The sequence below is a fragment of the Pangasianodon hypophthalmus genome, chromosome 9 (assembly GCF_027358585.1).
Source record: "Pangasianodon hypophthalmus isolate fPanHyp1 chromosome 9, fPanHyp1.pri, whole genome shotgun sequence".
Lineage (NCBI taxonomy): Eukaryota > Metazoa > Chordata > Actinopteri > Siluriformes > Pangasiidae > Pangasianodon > Pangasianodon hypophthalmus.
In genome coordinates this window covers 22,995,014-23,013,592 of record NC_069718.1, presented here as the reverse complement: position 1 = coordinate 23,013,592, position 18,579 = coordinate 22,995,014, and the positions used below count along the sequence as shown (strand labels likewise).

The following is an 18,579-nucleotide window of genomic DNA, read 5'->3' as shown; positions in this document are numbered from 1 at the left end:
TCCATATAGAGACAAATTAAAGGAAAAATTAAAGGGAAAAAAAATCATTAAATAACATAAACAGATTGTATAAGTCTTTAGAATCGTACTGGTGGCATAAACATCATTCTTCTTAATTAGTGTTTTCCCTCAGTTGGAAAGTGGAAAGTACTATATAACATGTTGATCAAAAATCTCCAATAGGTGTTCAGTTGAGTTGAGATTGGCATTTGAGGTTGGCATTTGTTTAGTTTAATTAGGTTATAAAATCATACCAGGTATTGCAGCTATGTGTTGTGAAAGTATAGATTTAATCCATGTATTACCACTGCATAGCCAATTTGCTGTCCTATATGGAGCCTATCCCAGGGAACTTGGGGCACAGGGCAGGGGACGTCCTGGATGGGGTACAGGCCCATCGCAGGGCACAACTGCACACACACTTATTCACAATTTGGAAATGCCAATCAGCCTATTAAGCATGTCTCTGGACTGGGGAGGAAACCGAAGTACCTGGAGGAAGCCCCCTGAAGCACACAGGGCAGGGGTGGGAATCAAGCTGCCAACTCTGGAGGTGTGAGGCAGTGGTGCTCTACTATTAAGCCACCATGAAAAAGAGAAAATTAAATAATAGTAATCATAATAATGTCTTATTTGAGTGTGGCATAACAAATGATAATTTCTTGAAATTTGAAATTAGACTTCAGTCATAAAACAATTAACTTCAATTTCAGTACAGGACACAAGTTCAATGAAAACGATTTTATTTTGCACAAGAATTATTCAAAAATAATGTCATATACTTCTGCTACTACTACTAAAGCTAGCCTGCATAGCTGATTAGCATGTAACAAGTGCAGGTATCATGTGTTTTCAACTGGAAAAGCAGACTTGCACAGTTTAGATCAGCTCTTTAGAAAGTCCCTGTACATGTTATAGTGGCTTACTTGGTCACAGATTTTTTTTGAAAGATAGATGTGTTGAGACTTGCAAAGGATTTAAACACTAATACTATGCATATACTACATCTGCGTCTCTCTCAAAAGTCTGTGAAAATGTTTTTTGGGCTTTTTTTTTTTCCAAATATCACATTCACCTTTCCGGAAAGAGCCAGAATGGTCAATCTAGTATTCGAACTCATAGTTTCACCGCATTGATTTTCCACAAGAGATTGGACTATTAAATAATAATGTGAAATCTTATCTGCTAATTAAGGAAGTGTGTGTGGCTAATGATATGTAACTGTATTAGCATGAGCACACAAAGTTACCTATTACCTCCAGCAGGTTAACACCATAGTAAATAGCCATAATGAGTAATGTAAATAGCACAGCCATAAAATCCGGGGTATGACATGTCTTCATTTCCTCCGGTCAATAATTTCTGGGGGTACAAAAAGTGCTTTGTGCAAACGGGGCACCACAATCATTCTTCTGCTGCAAGTGTATCACAGCGAGTGAATTATCCTGTAGGTGAGTTGGACAGTTTTGTCTCCTGTTTAAGTTCAGCACTCTCACCTGATATGAAATAGCTTGGAAATCCAGCTCTGGCATTTTACAGCTTGTTTCTTCTTTTATTTCTTGAAGGTATTGTCATGTCTTACCTCCTGAGCTTAGTGCAGGTTGTCCTGTTATCAGTGTTTTTCTTCCAGTACACGGCCACATTCCCATCAGAGGACAGGTAAGACAGGGCTTTCCTTTGGACTGCAGATTTCCTCTCAGCCTTTTACTTTCTTGCCTATCTTTCCCTCCAAGCATTTGGTCTTCTTCTGCCTTTCCTGCTTTCATATTGAGTAAATTTAACATGTTTTCTTAGCAGGAATGGGGAGAATGATGAGAGCTTCATAAGATGGGACAGTCCATCCTGCAGAAGATGTTTGTTTCCCAGAGACAGTGAAGATGCAGATGACACTGCTGCAGATGATAGAGGGTGGGATGCAAGTTTTCTTAATTCTTCTGCCTTGCACCAATAGTTTGTTGTTTAAATGGTTTTAGGATGTGCCGAATGGTTTTGCTTAAGCAACAAAAAAAAAGAAAAAAGAAAGAAAAAGAGAGAGATTTGAATGAAGCTTTAAATAGCTATAACAATTTTGAATGTTCTAAGGCTTTGGGAAATCTGTTTTCTGGTGGATATAGAGGATCCATAAGGATTTGAATCCATAGCCTAACTTTAGTATACTGAATGTGGTTCACCAAGATTTTAAACTGCAAAGATTTGATAGCTGAAGGTTCAGAATGTTCATGTGATTAGATATCATTAGACTTGATGAATAAAGAGTTGTGGTGAACAGGACGGTTGTGGTTGTGTGTGGTGTGTAGGTACAGAAGGTCTGAATTGCAGGCCAGACAGTTGGGAGATCTTGAGTTCACCAGCCGCCATGCTGAGCTGCAAAAATCTAAAGCCAAGCTCTCTTCCCTCTGCTCCTTCCTCCGCCGCATGCAGAACAGCAAGAAGAGGTAATTCTGCTCTGCCCAAATTTCCTACAACTTTCGTAGCTTTTTATAACTTCATTAATGTCCTCCTGGAGATTTTGTTCTCATGGTATTACATGATGCCTATGTGGTGTGTTTTACAGTGGACTCACTGGGGACACAGAGCACGTGAACACACTAATGAAGCAATATATGTGTGCCAGCACGTACCAGTGACGCGCCCAACACGCCCATGTACACCACTACAGAACATCTGACGACAATAAACTAATTGTATTTTAAGACTGATTGTTGATTTATGATTGTATGGGTTACACTGCTGTACACTTTAAACAAAATCATTTTTCAGATGTCTCACAAATGTTCCAATTTGTGTGCAGAAAAAAAGCCTGTCAAACACTGTGAGAAACCTGTCAAACTACCATGAAAATATAATAAAATGAGAAACCATAGAAACCATAGTCTTCTGTGTTATTTAAGCTGTCTAAAGGCAAAGATAGAAATAATGTTATAACGAATGACCTTAAAGCACCATCACAGACTAATTTAATAATACTACAGAAGAAACAAGTGTGCCATTGCTGTAAGTAGATTGATATTTAATTCCCAGGTGTTGATATTTAATTCCCAGGTGTTGATATTTAATTCCCAGGTGTTGCCTTTTTATGCTACTGTTTGGACATTTTGATGTTTTTTTATTATATAATTAGGATCATTAAAAAAAACAGCATCACACAGTTTGCATGTTATGTGATAATAATGACAGCGTCACATAGTTTGCATGTTATCCAGGTTTACTGGACCCAGGTTATGTAAGATACCTGAACAGCTGCAGAACTGTACAGTGTAGTTTCATTATTTATTAATTATAATTTTTTATTTGTTTGTTTGTTTGTTTATCTGGGGTGGCATGGTGGTGCAGTGGGTAGGGTTGCCCACTCACAGCTCTGTGGTCCCTGGTTCAGTCCTGAGCTCAGGTTGCTCTCTGTGCAGTGTTTGCATGTTCTTGTGTCCACGTGGGTTTCCTCTGGGTTCTCTGCTTTCTTTCCAACTCTCAAAAACATGCAAGTTGGCTATGCTGAATTGCCCTTAGGTTTGAATTAACGTTCAAATTACACTAAGATGGTGTTCCTGTGATAAGTTCCGGATCCACCGCAACTGTGACCAAGATAAAGCACTTACTGAAGACATATGAATTTATATATTTGTTTGTTTTTCTAGTGACTGATTTTTTTTAAAGACTCTTGTAAAAGAAATAGCCAATTCAGTTCAATTCAATTTTATTTGTATAGCGCTTTTAACAATGGACACTGTCAAAAAGCAGCTTTACAGAAACATATAAAATCCAGATATAAATTTTAAATTCATAAATTGATCCCTAATGACCAAGCCAGAGTAGACGATGGCAAGGAAAAAAACTCCCTGAGATGATATGAGGAAGAAACCTTGAGAGGAACCAGACTCAAAAGGGAAGCCATCCTCATCTGGGTGACAACAGATAGTGATTATAAATAATTTCCTATAGAATATATAGATTATAGAGTCAAAGAGTGCAAGTGTGTAAATGAGCTTATGAGCATCAGAGTCATGAATTCATTATAGTTTTGACATGAAGTCCATTGTATCAGACTGAAGTTATTAACTGTTCAGTGATGGAGACTTGAGTGCAAACTGTTCTCAGCAAATTCAGTCCTAAATGAGAATGAATCGCTCGCAGCTAAGTTCCACTGATTCCCAGTTAATGACAAGGTGTTGGAGCTTCTCTACTTGTAACCCTAGAAAGCTGTGTGATCATGTTAATCTACAATTAAATCATCTCCTCCAGTTAAATTGTTTATACATACATAAATACACAGAAGAAATTACTACAGATACTGTCAAGAATGATGTGAATTATTAAGACAACCCTTGTAAACTAATAGATCTTGGTGAGTCCTAATTAAAATCCTACCTAAGACATGACATATTTCGCATATTGCTGAAATATAAGACAATTTGATGTGTTACAACCAGTTAGAAATTACACGTTATTCAGTGGTTTGTCTAATGTGAGAAGGGTTTTAATGTGAGAGTGTTATTGATCTAGAGACATTTCTGCCTTTCATATCCCACTGAATATGCAGCGAAGTAGTAGATCCTAGATAAGAGGGTGATCATGAACTACCCCTCAGATAGTGGAAATAATAATCTAAAACACTGAAAACACCCCATGTCCCTTTCCTTTCTTGTAGGATCCTGTCTTGTAATGTCCATGTACACTGAAAGCTTAAGGAAAACAACTGGTCTGAGTCTGTGTACTGACAGTTTGTGACTATAACACCATATAAATTCTGTCGCTACTGACAGGAGTTTATGTGGGGGTGAAAGTCCAACACAGTCAGCTTTTTATGACCAATAAAGCACAGATAATGTCCCATCTCAAAGGTTGGGTCTGAAGCCTGCTTTCTCTCATCAGCTAACATGTTTAATGTGTTGTGTGAAAGAGAACCTGATCGAGCATAGACCTCCTGTGCAATGGATCTAAACCATCTTATCTCGCTCAAAATAGTTTTGTTTCTACTGGGAGTGCTCACCATCGGCACTTCTGGTCAGAGTAAGTGTGGCTTTACAACTATTATCTGTTTGTGTTACATGGCACAGTTTTCAAAAATAAGGCTTGACAGTGTAAATATGAAAACTTAATTGTGGTTTTGTTGGTTTGGTTCATTTTGACAATTGACACATGAAGCTCAGTCTTATGAGCAAAGTTAAATTAGATTAAAAGATTTCCAATCAATAGATTAATCAACAAATTGAAATGTTCAGAAAATTACATTCTAAAGCATAGAAAGTAAGCTTGTACAGTATATATAGACAGGTAACAAATTAAAGGAAAACTGGTAGCTTGGTTATTCTGTGGAGGCATTTTGCTGGCATGGTTTGGCTCCACTTGTCCCCTTTAAGGAATGGGAAATCAATACAAACCTATTCTGACTGATCATCTTTATCCTATGATAATAGAAACTTCTATCGTAATGGGAGTGGTCTCTTTCAGGATGTCAGTGGCCCCCAAACACAGGGCATGACGGTTTAACGAGTATGAAAATGATGTAAATCATATGCTATGATGTTCATAGTCACTAGATCTCAAGCTAATGATTAAACACTTATGGGAGATTTCGGAGCAACCTGATAGAGAGCACGGTCTATCACTATCATCAAAACAACAGTTGAGGGAATATCTTTCAGAAGAATGTTTTTCGTCTCTCCAGTACAGTTAGAGAGACTTGTAGAATCTATACCATATTTCAAGGTGAAATGAAACTGTTCTGGTGGCACCTTACTAAGACATTTGATGTTGGGTTTTCCTTTCATTTGTCACCCAACTGTATGTTTATAGTAAGCCATGTGAGTGTTCTTGGTTGATGAAACATGTACTAAATGAACCAATGGACTAAATGTAATGTGAAATACTGACATCAAGTTATTTTGTGTGCTGTACATCAAGAGGAATAAAAATGATTCTGATTTGAATGTGAAGTAACACTGATGTATCCTCTTGCTACAGTTTGCTCAGCCCCACTCACAGCGGATATTCAAGAGAACAACCCTGTTGGTGCTACAGTCGCCACAATAACCACCCAGGATGGAGTCAGCCTCGCTATTACAGAAAATCCTGAGGAAGCCTTCGGGCTAAATGGCAGTCTGCTTGTGGTAAACAAAGTACTGGACTATGAGGTAATTATTCGTCATAGTACACATAGCCCATGAGATCTTACTGGGTTCACATTGAGAGCTAGATTATAAAAATATAAAAGTTCATTTTCATTCCAATCCTCATTAACCCATAACTGCTCATGCCAGCTACACATTTTTTTACATTTTTATTTTTAAATGTGTTTGTCCCAGTCCTTGCCTGAGGGTGGTGGCCTGAGTATTAGTATATTATGTACGAAGGTTGGGGAGTCTCTGGTAAGCTTGCTCATTGTTGTTCATTATGTGCCAAGCCTTTTTATCGAAATATTGCTATTCCTAATGTGTGATACTACAATTTCCACTGGAAAATTTTAAATCTATTCTTTGCAGCTAACCCTACGGATATTTGTGATTGTACAAAACATCAATGACAACCCTCCAGTTTTTGCAATGAACCCGTACACTCTGGAAGTTGATGAGGTAGAGCTGATATTATACTCAGGTTTCAAGGCACATACATCATTGAATTCAGTCGCAGTCCAATGTTTTTTTTTTTTAATGAAGACAATGAAGAAATGTTCTTGGCACTAAAAGTAAATGATGTCTTTTAAGCTATCCAAAGTTAATACACCAGTGGGCAAATTTGAAGCTACAGACCCCGATAAAGAGCCGCTGTACTACAGGCTGGTATCTCCAATGGTATGTCCAAGTCTTACCTGTTTTCTGGAAACAGTAATAAACTCTTAAAATACTGCGACTGTTCAAAGTGCAGCTGGGATTAAAAGCACTTCCTCCTTCCTCCTCCTCCTCTCTCTGTCTCTCTCTCTCTCTCTCTCTCTCAGGATGAATTTGGGCTGCAGGCAGAAAGTAACCCAGAAATTCTGGTGAAGAAGGTTTTGGATTATGATACTATTAAAGAAGTCACTCTGCAGCTCTTTGCTCAGGTAATAGATCTTATAGATACCAGGTGATAAAAGGTTTGTGATGATCATTATATTCATTATTGTATTCATTATATCACGGATTTGGTGACTTTTCAGGACACGCCCTTATCTTCAGCAATGACACCATCTCATACTGCCAGCACCACCATCATTGTCACTATCTTAGACATCAATAACCGACCACCGTGGTTCCAGCCTTGCACAGAGACCACTGCTGGCACAGCCAAAGTCTGCATCACCTCTGGATATACAGGGAATGTCTTTTTAAATAAGACAGCGGTGTGTTCCCTTCCCATGCTTGCACCACTGACTCTGTTCATGCTATTAGGTAGCAATATGCAATGAAGAAGTGCTGCTTGATCAAAAGATATGAGATGTAGTTGATATGAGATATAATATATACATACAGCGCTGTATATTCATCTATAATGCCTAAGGTAGAATCAGGCTATTAGAGATGTAGTTTTTAAGGTTATCCACCTAATCAAAACCTACTGATAGACTGTAATTTGTATGGCATTTTCTGTCCTCCTGATTAAATGATAATAGTCATTTCTTAATCACAGACTGATGCGTTGACCCTTAAGCCTGGTCCGGTGTATGCCATTGATGGAGACAAAGGAAGGAATGACATAATCAGATACAGAATTATTGGAGGTTACACAAGATTCTAGCATTGTTAAATTAATTGAGTTAACTACATTGTTCTACATCCTTTCTTGTGCACACCAACCAACTATTTGAGTATTTCCACTAATTTTCGGTCTCTACACAGGAAATGATGGTGGCATATTCAGTATTAATGAAAACAGTGGAAATATTACAATGCAGATGGCAGTGGGTGTAGCAGGACCCATCATATTGACAGTCATGGTAAGTATACCCCTTACTTTATTAAAATATAATAACAGATGATTCATACATATAAATATAGGGACACCAGACCATCACACCCATATGTGTTACTTCCCCAAACTGTTGCCACAAAGTTGGAAGCACATAATTGAATAGAATGTCTTTGTATACTGTAGCATTACAGTTTCCCTTCACTGGAACTAAGAGGCTCAAAGCTGTTCCAGCATGACAATGCCCCTGTGCACAAAGCGAGCTCCATGAAGCTTAGTGTGGAAAAACTCGAGTGTCCTGCGCAGAGCCCTGACTTCAACCCCACTGAAGACCTTTGGGATAAACTGGAACACCGACTGCACCCCAGACCTCAGTGCCTGATCTCACTAATGCTCTTTTAGCTGAATGAACACAAATCCCCACAGCCACGCTCCAAAATCTAGCGGAAGGCCTTCCCAGAAGTGTGAAGGTTATTATAACAGCAAAACTAGGACTACATTAGGAGTAGGATGCTCAGTAAGCACATGTGTGTGACTGGACAGGTGTCCACATAATTTTGGTCATTTATTTACTAGTCTAACACTTACATAATTGGTCACACCCTCCACCCTGGCCATCACTAGAAAGAGACCACCACTGAGTAGAGCTGACACTGTGATGCTACTGGGCTTGGTGTGTGTGCTGCTGAATGTATCAGGCTTAAAGGTGTTGCTGTTTTTTTTTTTTACTGCTAGGCTGAGAATATATACAGTGCGTATGTATGTATATTATATATAGCATGTGGATATAATGTATACAGTATATTCAGAAAAATCCTCCTGAGTGTATCATATGTGTTAAGTGTATCTTCATCATCCACTCTATAGGCATACGAGTTGGAGAACCCTGACTACTATGCCACCACAACTGTCACACTAGAAGTACAAATAAGTAGCAATCACCCACCGAAGTTTGTCAAACCTGAATATGAGGGTTTCATCTCAGAGGATGCAGCTGTCGGCAGCCTAGTGCTAGAAAGCAAGTCCAGCAACATACCTCTACAGGTTCAGGCCACAGATGCAGACTTCTCTGACGTAAGTCTTAAATACACTTCTGATTTTACCTTTCTCTGCTGTTATGTTTAGTCTCATGCGGCTCCAATGCTTGTCCAGTCCTCATAATATTGTAGTTTGAAATTTACTGTCAGGAATGCTTTGGAGAAAAAGTGTGCAGCAAAAAATTTATACAGTGTGAACTAATAGCTGAGAAACTCGATAATACTATTATCAGAATGCTGAATTCATTGATTCATCATTCATGGATTAGTTGAAATATTCCAGTTTTGGGAAAAATAGGATACAAGTCCTCCATAATCTCAGATCTTTAGAAAGATCATTAGAGATCTACCAAAGTCGAAGAGTCGCCATGCCAACAAAGTGGCTATTTGGTTATTTGGTCACCTTTCCAGCTGTTGTGGCAGTATACTCATTGCCCCATTTAACTTTCATAGAGTTATTATTGCACCTAGTGGTTAAAAGTGTGAACTGCAAAAAGTCCTAATAGAGGCCCATTGGGACAGGAATCATGCTGCCCCATGCTTGGAGAAGGAGCAGTGGGTAGAACAGTTAACAGCATGGTTGCTAGATTAGGGTTTTTCTGGATTAAATCTAAAAAATTTCCACCAGCAACATTTACTAGTAAAACTGTAAGAGAAGACAGTGTGTCTGTGATGTACAGGTCTTTCGTGTGATTTTTGAGATGTAGTTGGGATGGAAATTTTGATGAAACCTGGCAACTCTGGTTAAAGATATTAGCTCTAATATATAATGATATTGTCTCACACATGGGAGGCACACCTGCTATAAGAATCAAACACACTTGAATAAATGTATGTGTAAAACCGCTCAAAACATTACGTTTCAACTTTCAATTGGCTACTATGGGATTGCTTTATAAATTCAATGGAATTTTAGGCTACTAGCACAGCCTATAGCATAAGTCACATGTGATTTTGTTTGAGGCTATGTTGTCATCCTTCCCCACCAAAAACGTTAGTCATGAGCCACTGCTACTGCTGAGATCCCTCAGGACGAACTGGATAAAGAAGTCTAGTCTGACCTTCTCAATCTGTTGCCACTGCAACTCGCACCAGGAAAAGAGGAAAGAAAATGACTGAATGAACATATTTAACTATCTGTTATACTAAGTTGTTTTATGTGGCTTTCATTGTAGGGAGTAAATCCTTCCATTAAATTTGAGGTTTCTGTAGGCAGTGACTTTAGAATCACTCCAGAGGGCTTCATAGTCATGACAAGAGCAGCTTCTCCTGGCAATGTGAAATTGCAAGTATGCATTTTATTTTATTTAAAATATGAAATACATTTTTTATAATTCTTCTGTCCTCTTATCTGTTGCAAAGGAGCAAAATGGAAGTATGGAACATACATTTTTTTTTATTCTAGATAAGCGTAGTTGATTCAACAAATGGTGAATCCAGCACAGCTTCTCTCTCTATAGAAGTCAGTCCAGGTGAGAAGAGATAAACATCACTTACTCTGGGAAGTGTTACTTATTATCTCGCATTTATTGTGTCCTATCCAGACTTAACAATCCTTAATGTTATAGCCATAATAGAAACTAAGAGAAATCATTTGACACACTTGAGAAATCGCTGGTGCCCATTTAGCTAGTTCAGATTTCCCCTCAGTGGAAATCGTTGCTTGCTTGTCCTGCATTTGAAGGGACCATGCAAGTGCTAAGAGGTTTGCAAGTAGGTCTCTTTCTGTCTAGCCAATTCAATAAATTCTGTCTAGCCAGTTCAAAAGACTGATGGAAATTGGAAATATATTTTAAAATGATTTTCCTTAAAATCATTTCTGCTGTTTCTTTTGGAGTCACCACTACGGACATGTCCACCAGTAGGCCTAGTACCACTGCCATGACTACAACCATGGCTACAAGCAATGCCATAACCACTAATGTGGCTACAGATACTACCACAGTCAAAGGTACACAGCTAACGGAAAGCACCTCCAGTCTAGACACCATTACCACAAACTCTAACACTACTCACAGATGAGCACGCATTAACCTTAACCCTAACCCATACACACATATCTTCTCTGCCACACTGTAATCCTTGGGCTAGACTATTCTCTGTATTCTCTCCAGCTTAAATCAAATGTTGAAAGGGTGATTGCTGCATGCTTGAGCTCTGCTTTTGTATCTATCTATCTTTTTGCAGGTCAAAGTGAAATGCATGTTAGGATGCTTGTAATGTAAGGTTTTAGGATGTATAAAAATCACTGATTGTATGATCACAATCATAACTGAATCTAGTGTTGGGTAAACTGTAAAATAAATCATGCTAAAATTAACTGGCTCTTATGGTCTGTTATTCCTGTCTTTTGTATATTGTGAAAAGGTTTGATACTGTGGCCATGTTGTGATATTTGTTTCAGAAGAGCTGCCTGTGCCATCAGGTGACTTCAAGTCAGAGGACATGATAGCTCTGGGGGTGAGTCTGGCTGTAGCTCTACTGCTCTGCTTTGTGGTTATTGGTTTTCTGGCCTACAACTTCAGACGCTTCAGTGCAGACTGGAAGAAGTTGTCCGAAGCCAGCATCTTCCGCAGCTCGGTGAGTGGCCAAATTACTTTTTTAACTGTGGATTTATGTCTGAATTTGAGGCTTTGGGGGTATATATCAAGTATAAATTTCTAATTTTCTGGTCCTGTTGGGGCAGCTGAGTGGGGGTTCAGGTGGGCCTAAAGACGGAGTGCAGTACACCAATGAGGGTTTTCAGGCTGATGAAGACACGGACAGTGTGACTTCGAAGCAGGCAGCAGAGTCGGTGCTGCCACGAGGGCCGGAGCTGAGCCGCAAAGCTCCGGAGGTACTGGAGACACAGCCCAGCGTTCCAACCGCGCAGAGCAAAAGCAGCAATGATAACTCCACTCTTCCTACAGACTCCAGCAGCCAGAATGCCTCAGACAACACAGATAAAGAGAAAGAGGTGAAACCCATTCTCACCAAGGAGCGGCGCATGGAAGATGGCTACAAAGCTGTATGGTTTAAGGAAGACATTGACCCTAATGACAAGGAGGAAGTGCTCGTTTCTGACAGAGACCAGGACATTGACCATGAAGATGATGATCATGATGATGATGATGATGATGATGACGATGATGATGATGATGATGATGACGAGGAGGAAGAATATTCTAATTTTGCTGAATTATAGTAGAATGCCAGTGTTGTTGTTTTTAAATATCAACTATTTTTCATAGAATTTATAAGTATATATTTTAATCTTTGTAGTGTGCTTTTTCCTTATACCTTTTTAAATATACAAGCACACACTGTATAGTGCAATATGTATAATACATGATCTTAAGAGTTTTGGAAAACATTAACTGCCTAATAACAGAGTAGAAGAGATTGAGATGGAGATACTGTAGCTTTGCAAATGATTGAAGACATTCTTATATGTCATACACAGAGGGACAGTAGGAGGATAATAAATATAAAGATTATGACTTACTGAATCTGTACTTATGTAATGCACATATGTTTGCCTTAGCAACCTTCCAGTGTGTTCCTGTGTTTTTATGATAAGATACACTGATGTGTAAGAGTTGTTTGGTACAGAAAACATGTGCCCTTTGGCCACGAATCATAAAATCGATATCTAATAATAATAAATGCCTTATCTCAGACAAAATGACCTTTAATCATTTGCCTGAGAAACACCTGCTTTATGACGTTTTTATTCTGTATTGATATTTAGCCCACTCTGATGACACTACTTAAAGAGGTAAGTCGAAATGCTCATATGAATATAATATGTAATATTAAATTGACATTAAATGTTAATATTGGCTGTTGGCGGTTCTTGAGGAGAAGAAATGTATTTTTTTCTCAGACACAATTGTGCCTGGCACATTTACGGTTTCTTTTTTAAGCAGATGAGAAAACAACAGACTGCCTGAGACCCCCCTGGGTGCTGTGTATCATAATAATGAGGCAAATGATGAGTGAAAATGAAATCAGTTACATGTACAAACAGCAGTAAATGAAACAGAAATCATTCATTAGCCTTAACAGCATGCAAGCCGAACGCCACAATGAACACATTATTGTTTGAATCATTTGTGTATAAGGCTGTATGAATTATGTATTTTCACATTTTACATGTTTTTCTTGAAAATTAATCTGTTATTGAAAAATCTGTTTTACTCAGATAGCCAATTCTATACGCAGAATATTTTTAAATGTTGCACTGAGTGACAAAAGAGTAACAAATCATGTTTTTTGTTTTATTTATTCTGATAAATAGTGTTCTTGAATGCTCAACACCAACAAATGTGCCTGTGAAGATGTATGATAAATTATATCTTTAAATCTGTGACTTTGAAAGAACGATTCCTCATTTTTCTCATGACCATAGTGTTGAAACATGCCCAGAAAACATGTCTCAAGTGAACAAAACCCAGCTCTACTGTACATGTTCATATGCTGTCAAGATATACAGTATAAGCAATGTCCAAAATAGCTCTGTATTTAATGAAATCAATGAAATCACTTATAATGTGACAGATACTGTGATAGGAAGAGTAACAAAAGGCCCTACAGCAAGCATCAGTGCAGTAATTGGTTCCTGTCCTCTTGTCCTTTAAGAGATAAAAGCTCCATTCATTCATGTAGTGCTCGGTCAGGCTGACCTGCCTCTTTAAAAGCCTTTTCAGCTGATGGATTAGTATAGAACAAAAACAAATCTAAATAAAAAAAAACCCAAAAAATAAAAACACCAAGAAAGTGAAAAGTGCACCAAGACTATGATGCATGTGACTGATCCATTCTTCACATTTCCCTCTTTCATGTGGGTTTTGTTCAAACATGGACAACAGGCAAAAAAGTCTAGATTTACAATGGCTCTTCACATGCACAAGTAAGGCCTGTATCTAAGCAACAGACAGATTTAAAAGGTTTGCAAGCCTTTTTTTCAGTCCTGAAAAAAAGTGATCTAAAACCAATCAGGTTTAAAATAAGGAGAGCCTGCAAACTTCAGCCAGATTCACCGCAGGCAGTGTAGAGAAGCACAAAACCATTGTGCAAATATAAAATTCTGCAGAGAATTCTTCAACTTTCATCTAACAGAATGATGTGAGTACATACAACCGTACTTATCATAGTCTTTATTTTGTATAATTTTACTAAATTGCAATCAGTGAAGATAATTATCATGTAATGAGATTAGGAGGCCTCTGAACTGAGAATATTTTAAGGTCAGTTAAATGTTCTTCCTGAAATGACTTCCCCTGTTTACAAAGGGAAGTTGTGGATTCATCCCTAGACCTTCTAGCGCAGGTGAAGGAGATTAAGGCTTTATCATTCTGGTAACAACATCTGTCTTTTTATCAAACACTTTTGCATGAAACCTTCACACAAACAAGGCTTTCAAGGGCCTCATATTGCACTTTTAGACAGATTTTTCAGGATTGTTTTGACTGTTTCAATAACAGCCTTTGATTTGAAGGACTTTATAAATTGGATGGCTGTCTGCCAAATCCCTTCAAATCCCCCTTCTTTTCAAGGACCACCTCATGTGCTGTCAAGGCAGAGTATATTAATATAAGCCAGAAGAGAAAAGGAGAGAAATCCAGGTTTTACACTGACGCTAAAGATCTTTAGGCTTTCTCATCAGAGGTTTTAGATGAGGCTCAGAGTCTAACTTTTATTGAACTGCTGCACTTTTTTTCCATAGTGTGAAGAGTCATTTCGCTCAGGTGGTCTAAGTGTATCTTCACAGAGTGTCAGGATGGAGTTACAGAACGTGTCTGACGTCATCTCTGCCGTGGATTGTAGCGGATTGGCCGTTATATTAGCATTACTGTTGCTTCTACTGCTAATTTCATTTACAGCTTACAACAGAGGAAACAAGTCTACATTACCAGGTGGGGTATAACCTGTCTCCTTATAACCTGCAAAGTTATAACTTCTTTATAATTTTCAGTGTCAATTCTGGTCAAAATGGCACTATAGCTGTAATGAAACTTGCTAATGTCCCCTTTTCTCCCAGGTCCGTACTGGTTACTGGGTCTTGGCCCCATTCTAAGCTATTCCAGGTTTTTGTGGACAGGTATTGGCACAGCCAGCAATTTCTATAATAAGAAATATGGTTGCATGACTCGGGTTTGGATCCAGGGAGAGGAGACACTTATTGTAAGCAAGTGAGTTGCTCATCACATATAAAAAAATTATTGTGTATCAATGTAATTCCACTTATATACTGTGTGTAACCTCAAAATATTCCAAAAAAACCCCACTGTGGGACTGTTTTTTCAGGGCATCTGCTGTGTACCATGTTCTGAAGAGCAGTAACTATGTTGCCAGATTTGCTAGTAGAAGTGGACTGAGGTGCATCGGTATGGATGAACAAGGCCTTATATTTAACAGCAATGTCCCACTTTGGAAAAAACTACGCACATATTTTGCCAAAGGTGAAAAAATCTCTGATAAATCGTTTAAAGAAACTTTTGTACAAATAATGCAAAAACCTTTCACATTTGTGTATGTGTGAATACATGTGGTCCAGCCCTATCAGGCCCTGGTCTGCAGAGGACAGTGGGTGTGTGTGTTAGTGCCACCAATAAGCACTTGGAGGTCCTGTGTGATTTCACGGACTCCTCTGGTCATGTGGATGCCCTGAACTTCCTGCGCTGTGTCGTGGTCGACATCTCCAACAGACTCTTCCTCCGAATTCCTATCAATGGTTAATGCTCGCATGAATTTATACTGAACTGATTGTAGAATTTTATAAATTTTTATAAAATTTAATTTTATTTTTTTCTCACTATCTCCTCCCTTTTGCTTTTGGCAGAGAAAGACTTGCTACTGAAGATCCACAAATACTTCGACACGTGGCAGACAGTACTCATCCAGCCAGACATTTTCTTCCGACTAGACTGGCTGTATAAAAAACATCAACAAGCAGCGTTGGTTCCCCACAGAAATGCAAACCTTGTTTATTACATTAACTTCCTTGTTGGGGCGCTACATTCTAACCAGAGCCACTCTCTTGCAGAAAGGAGCTACAGGAGGAGATGGGGAGGTTTGTGGAGCAAAAGCGTAAAATCATCAATGCCATGGAAAAACTGGATGAGACCGACTTTGCAACTGAGTTGATATTTGCTCAGGTTTGTTTGTGCTATAAAATTACTGAATGTGTGCCACAGTTAAAGACAGATTTATGCCACAGCACTGTTCAATTCTCATTCCTGATTGGTTGGAAGGTGTTGATTAATCTTCTATAACAGCAGCTCTGGTAGTTGTCGCAGCTGTAAGACAAATCACAGGTTTATATCAATCTGCTCGTTCTAATACATGATTGATTCTATAGTAACAACTTACAGAGAGACCTGTATGGCAGATGCTCCACATAAACTAATTAATAGAGTGTGCAATTGTTGATATGTTGAAGTTTTCTGTAAGATGTTTATCTAGCATTTTTGAAGGAATCTCCAGTGTGTATTTTGTAACTCTCAGAGGTAAAGCTGTAAGTTTTCAGACTCAGTCTTCAGGAGAGGATTTTTTTTTTTTTTTTTTTACAGTTACAGGTTTCTCTGTAACTTGATAAGCTGTATTTTTGTTCTGATCAACTTCAAGACAGAGAAAAAAAATTTAATTATGCTGCTATTATGAAAGTCTTAAAAATTGAAATGATTGGCAAATTGCTGTGGTATGAGAGGTAAAAAAAAAACATTTTGGGAGGTGCTGTTAGAGGAAAATAAACTTGAGGTGATAAGAGTAACTCTGCTTCATGTGGAGTGGCATCACACCACTCTATTGTTGATCATTTTCCTATAATAGCATGTCCTGAAGTATTTTATTCCCTACATAAAGAATATGATGCTGATGTTGCTTGCATATCTCCATCAGAATCACGGAGAGATGTCAGAAGATGATGTGAGGCAGTGTGTGTTGGAGATGGTGATTGCGGCACCAGACACTCTGTCCATCAGCCTGTTCTTCATGCTGGTGCTGTTGAAGCAGAAGCCAGCAGTGGAGCAGTGTATACTGCAGGAGATGCACAATGTCCTAGGTAACTCTCTCACCTCATGATAGTCTCTAGCCAGGAAGCAAAAAAAAACATCACAAGTAAATGTTTATGCTTCCTCCCTCCCTTGTAGGCGTCCTGTTTCTCACAAAAATCAACCTTCATTATTTAATTTAAATAAAACACAACCATGATTCACAACTTCTAGCATGTTTTGATACAATAATCATAAGGCATTCATTCACACACCAAACTAATTCTACAGTAAATCAATGAAATTGTCTAGTGATTGGCCAAATTTACGTATAAAGTTTTAGAGGATTTGTTTTAATAATTAAAACAACTCATCAATCCTACATGTGTTTACAGGCGGACGGGAGATGGAGCCGGCTGACCTGCAGAAGTTGACAGTGATGGAGAGTTTTATAAAGGAGTCTTTGCGGTTCCATCCTGTAGTGGACTTCATCATGAGGCGAGCGCTAGAAGATGACTTCATTGAAGGCTACAGGGTGGCCAAAGGGACAAACATCATTCTGAACATTGGACGGATGCACAAGAGCACAGAGTTCTTTCCCAAAGCCAACGAATTCAGTTTGGAGAACTTTGATAACAATGTAAGTAGGAAGTTATTTGCATTTATGTGGGTAAATTAAAAGTGGGAGGGAATAATGCATGAGGGAAATTAGGTTTAAAATACTTCTCACATTTATCTTTGGATCAATATTTAGCAACAGGTTCAATAAACTGTACCCAACTATATTTTAAAATTATTTAAAAATACTTAGAAGCCCTTTCTTGCTGCAGTAATGTGAGCATGTTGTATTTAATTAATTTGTAATAAATATATATATATCTGCTGGTACTGATCAGCACTCCTAAACTCCCAGGTGCCAAGTCGTTTCTTCCAGCCATTTGGCTGTGGGCCACGTGCCTGTGTGGGGAAGCACATAGCTATGGTGATGATGAAGGCCATACTGGTGACGATTCTACTGCAGTTCACAGTGTGTCCTCAGCCGGGCTGTACTGTCAGCACCATCAGGCAAACCAACAACCTCTCACAGCAGCCTGTAGAGAAGGACACACAGAGCCTGGCCATGAGGTTCATACCACGCACACCGAGCCCAGCCAAGCAATGAGCAGCCTCTGGATTTGGATGATATTGTTCAAATGCAGCAGGGTTGAAATAATTACGATTATCTTGCAACCTCATTTTTTTTCAGTCTGACTATGTGTGTCTCAAAAAGGGAATCAGTAGAAATGAGAAACTGGAAAACTAAACAACTAAGTTAACATGTTTATCACTTAGTGGCTTGAAACTAGGAAATAGTTAATAGAACTAAATCAAATATTTAATTTCTGTGGGAAACGTGTTATACACTTCCCAATTTTCTCACAGGTATTATTATGGTTATACCATTATGGTATAAAGTTTTAGAACATAAAAACTGCTCATTTTTCAAATGTGAATATGTGATTTAGTTACAATACACTTTCTCCTAGTGTTTCTACTACATACAACACAAGTATAAGAAATTTCAGATTATTACTGATTCATTAGTATTGAACTGAACTCATTTGAGTTCAACTGAACTCATTAGTGAAATTATTCACAATGTAACAAACATGTTTTCTTGCATACTACACTCTGCTTTAAGAAACATACTCATG

General features: G+C 38.4%; 2 protein-coding genes across 4 annotated transcripts; both read left to right on the top strand.

Annotated features, from left to right (window-relative positions):
* Positions 1 to 4,840: 4,840 nt before the first annotated feature.
* cdhr5b (cadherin-related family member 5b) lies at positions 4,841 to 13,247 on the top strand. 3 transcript variants are annotated; one of them, XM_026919925.3, is made up of 15 exons: positions 4,841 to 5,004; positions 5,959 to 6,128; positions 6,300 to 6,362; positions 6,477 to 6,566; positions 6,699 to 6,785; positions 6,929 to 7,030; positions 7,127 to 7,309; positions 7,597 to 7,687; positions 7,806 to 7,903; positions 8,743 to 8,949; positions 10,088 to 10,201; positions 10,318 to 10,384; positions 10,750 to 10,863; positions 11,320 to 11,492; positions 11,599 to 13,247. In XM_026919925.3, exons 1-15 carry the CDS (start codon positions 4,926 to 4,928, stop codon positions 12,094 to 12,096), a joined length of 2,136 nt encoding a protein of 711 aa, XP_026775726.3. In that variant the 5' UTR covers positions 4,841 to 4,925; the 3' UTR covers positions 12,097 to 13,247. The 3 variants fall into 3 exon arrangements, with proteins under 3 accessions (XP_026775726.3, XP_026775725.3, XP_026775728.3); XM_026919924.3 differs by having other exon boundaries at positions 4,842 to 5,004; positions 11,317 to 11,492; positions 11,599 to 13,246; XM_026919927.3 differs by lacking the exon at positions 10,750 to 10,863 and having other exon boundaries at positions 4,842 to 5,004; positions 11,317 to 11,492.
* A 152-nt stretch (positions 13,248 to 13,399) lies between these two features.
* LOC113530142 (brain aromatase) lies at positions 13,400 to 18,577 on the top strand. Its single transcript, XM_026919930.3, has 10 exons — positions 13,400 to 14,018; positions 14,620 to 14,809; positions 14,935 to 15,085; positions 15,201 to 15,355; positions 15,451 to 15,627; positions 15,736 to 15,850; positions 15,940 to 16,051; positions 16,794 to 16,956; positions 17,281 to 17,525; positions 17,799 to 18,577. The coding sequence occupies exons 2-10, from the start codon at positions 14,674 to 14,676 to the stop codon at positions 18,045 to 18,047; spliced, it is 1,503 nt and encodes a 500-aa protein (XP_026775731.3). The 5' UTR covers positions 13,400 to 14,018; positions 14,620 to 14,673; the 3' UTR covers positions 18,048 to 18,577.
* Positions 18,578 to 18,579: the final 2 nt, after the last annotated feature.

Coding starts and splice junctions, on each gene's coding strand:
- cdhr5b (XM_026919924.3), top strand. CDS start 4,926: ATGGATCTAAACCATCTTATCTCGCTCAAAATAGTTTTGTTTCTACTG. Junction 6,786..6,928: donor ACAGGCTGGTATCTCCAATG/GTATGTCCAAGT, acceptor TCTCTCTCTCAG/GATGAATTTGGGCTGCAGGC. Junction 10,202..10,317: donor CTGGCAATGTGAAATTGCAA/GTATGCATTTTA, acceptor TTTTTATTCTAG/ATAAGCGTAGTTGATTCAAC.
- LOC113530142 (XM_026919930.3), top strand. CDS start 14,674: ATGGAGTTACAGAACGTGTCTGACGTCATCTCTGCCGTGGATTGTAGC. Junction 15,628..15,735: donor CCTCCGAATTCCTATCAATG/GTTAATGCTCGC, acceptor TGCTTTTGGCAG/AGAAAGACTTGCTACTGAAG. Junction 17,526..17,798: donor TGGAGAACTTTGATAACAAT/GTAAGTAGGAAG, acceptor CTAAACTCCCAG/GTGCCAAGTCGTTTCTTCCA.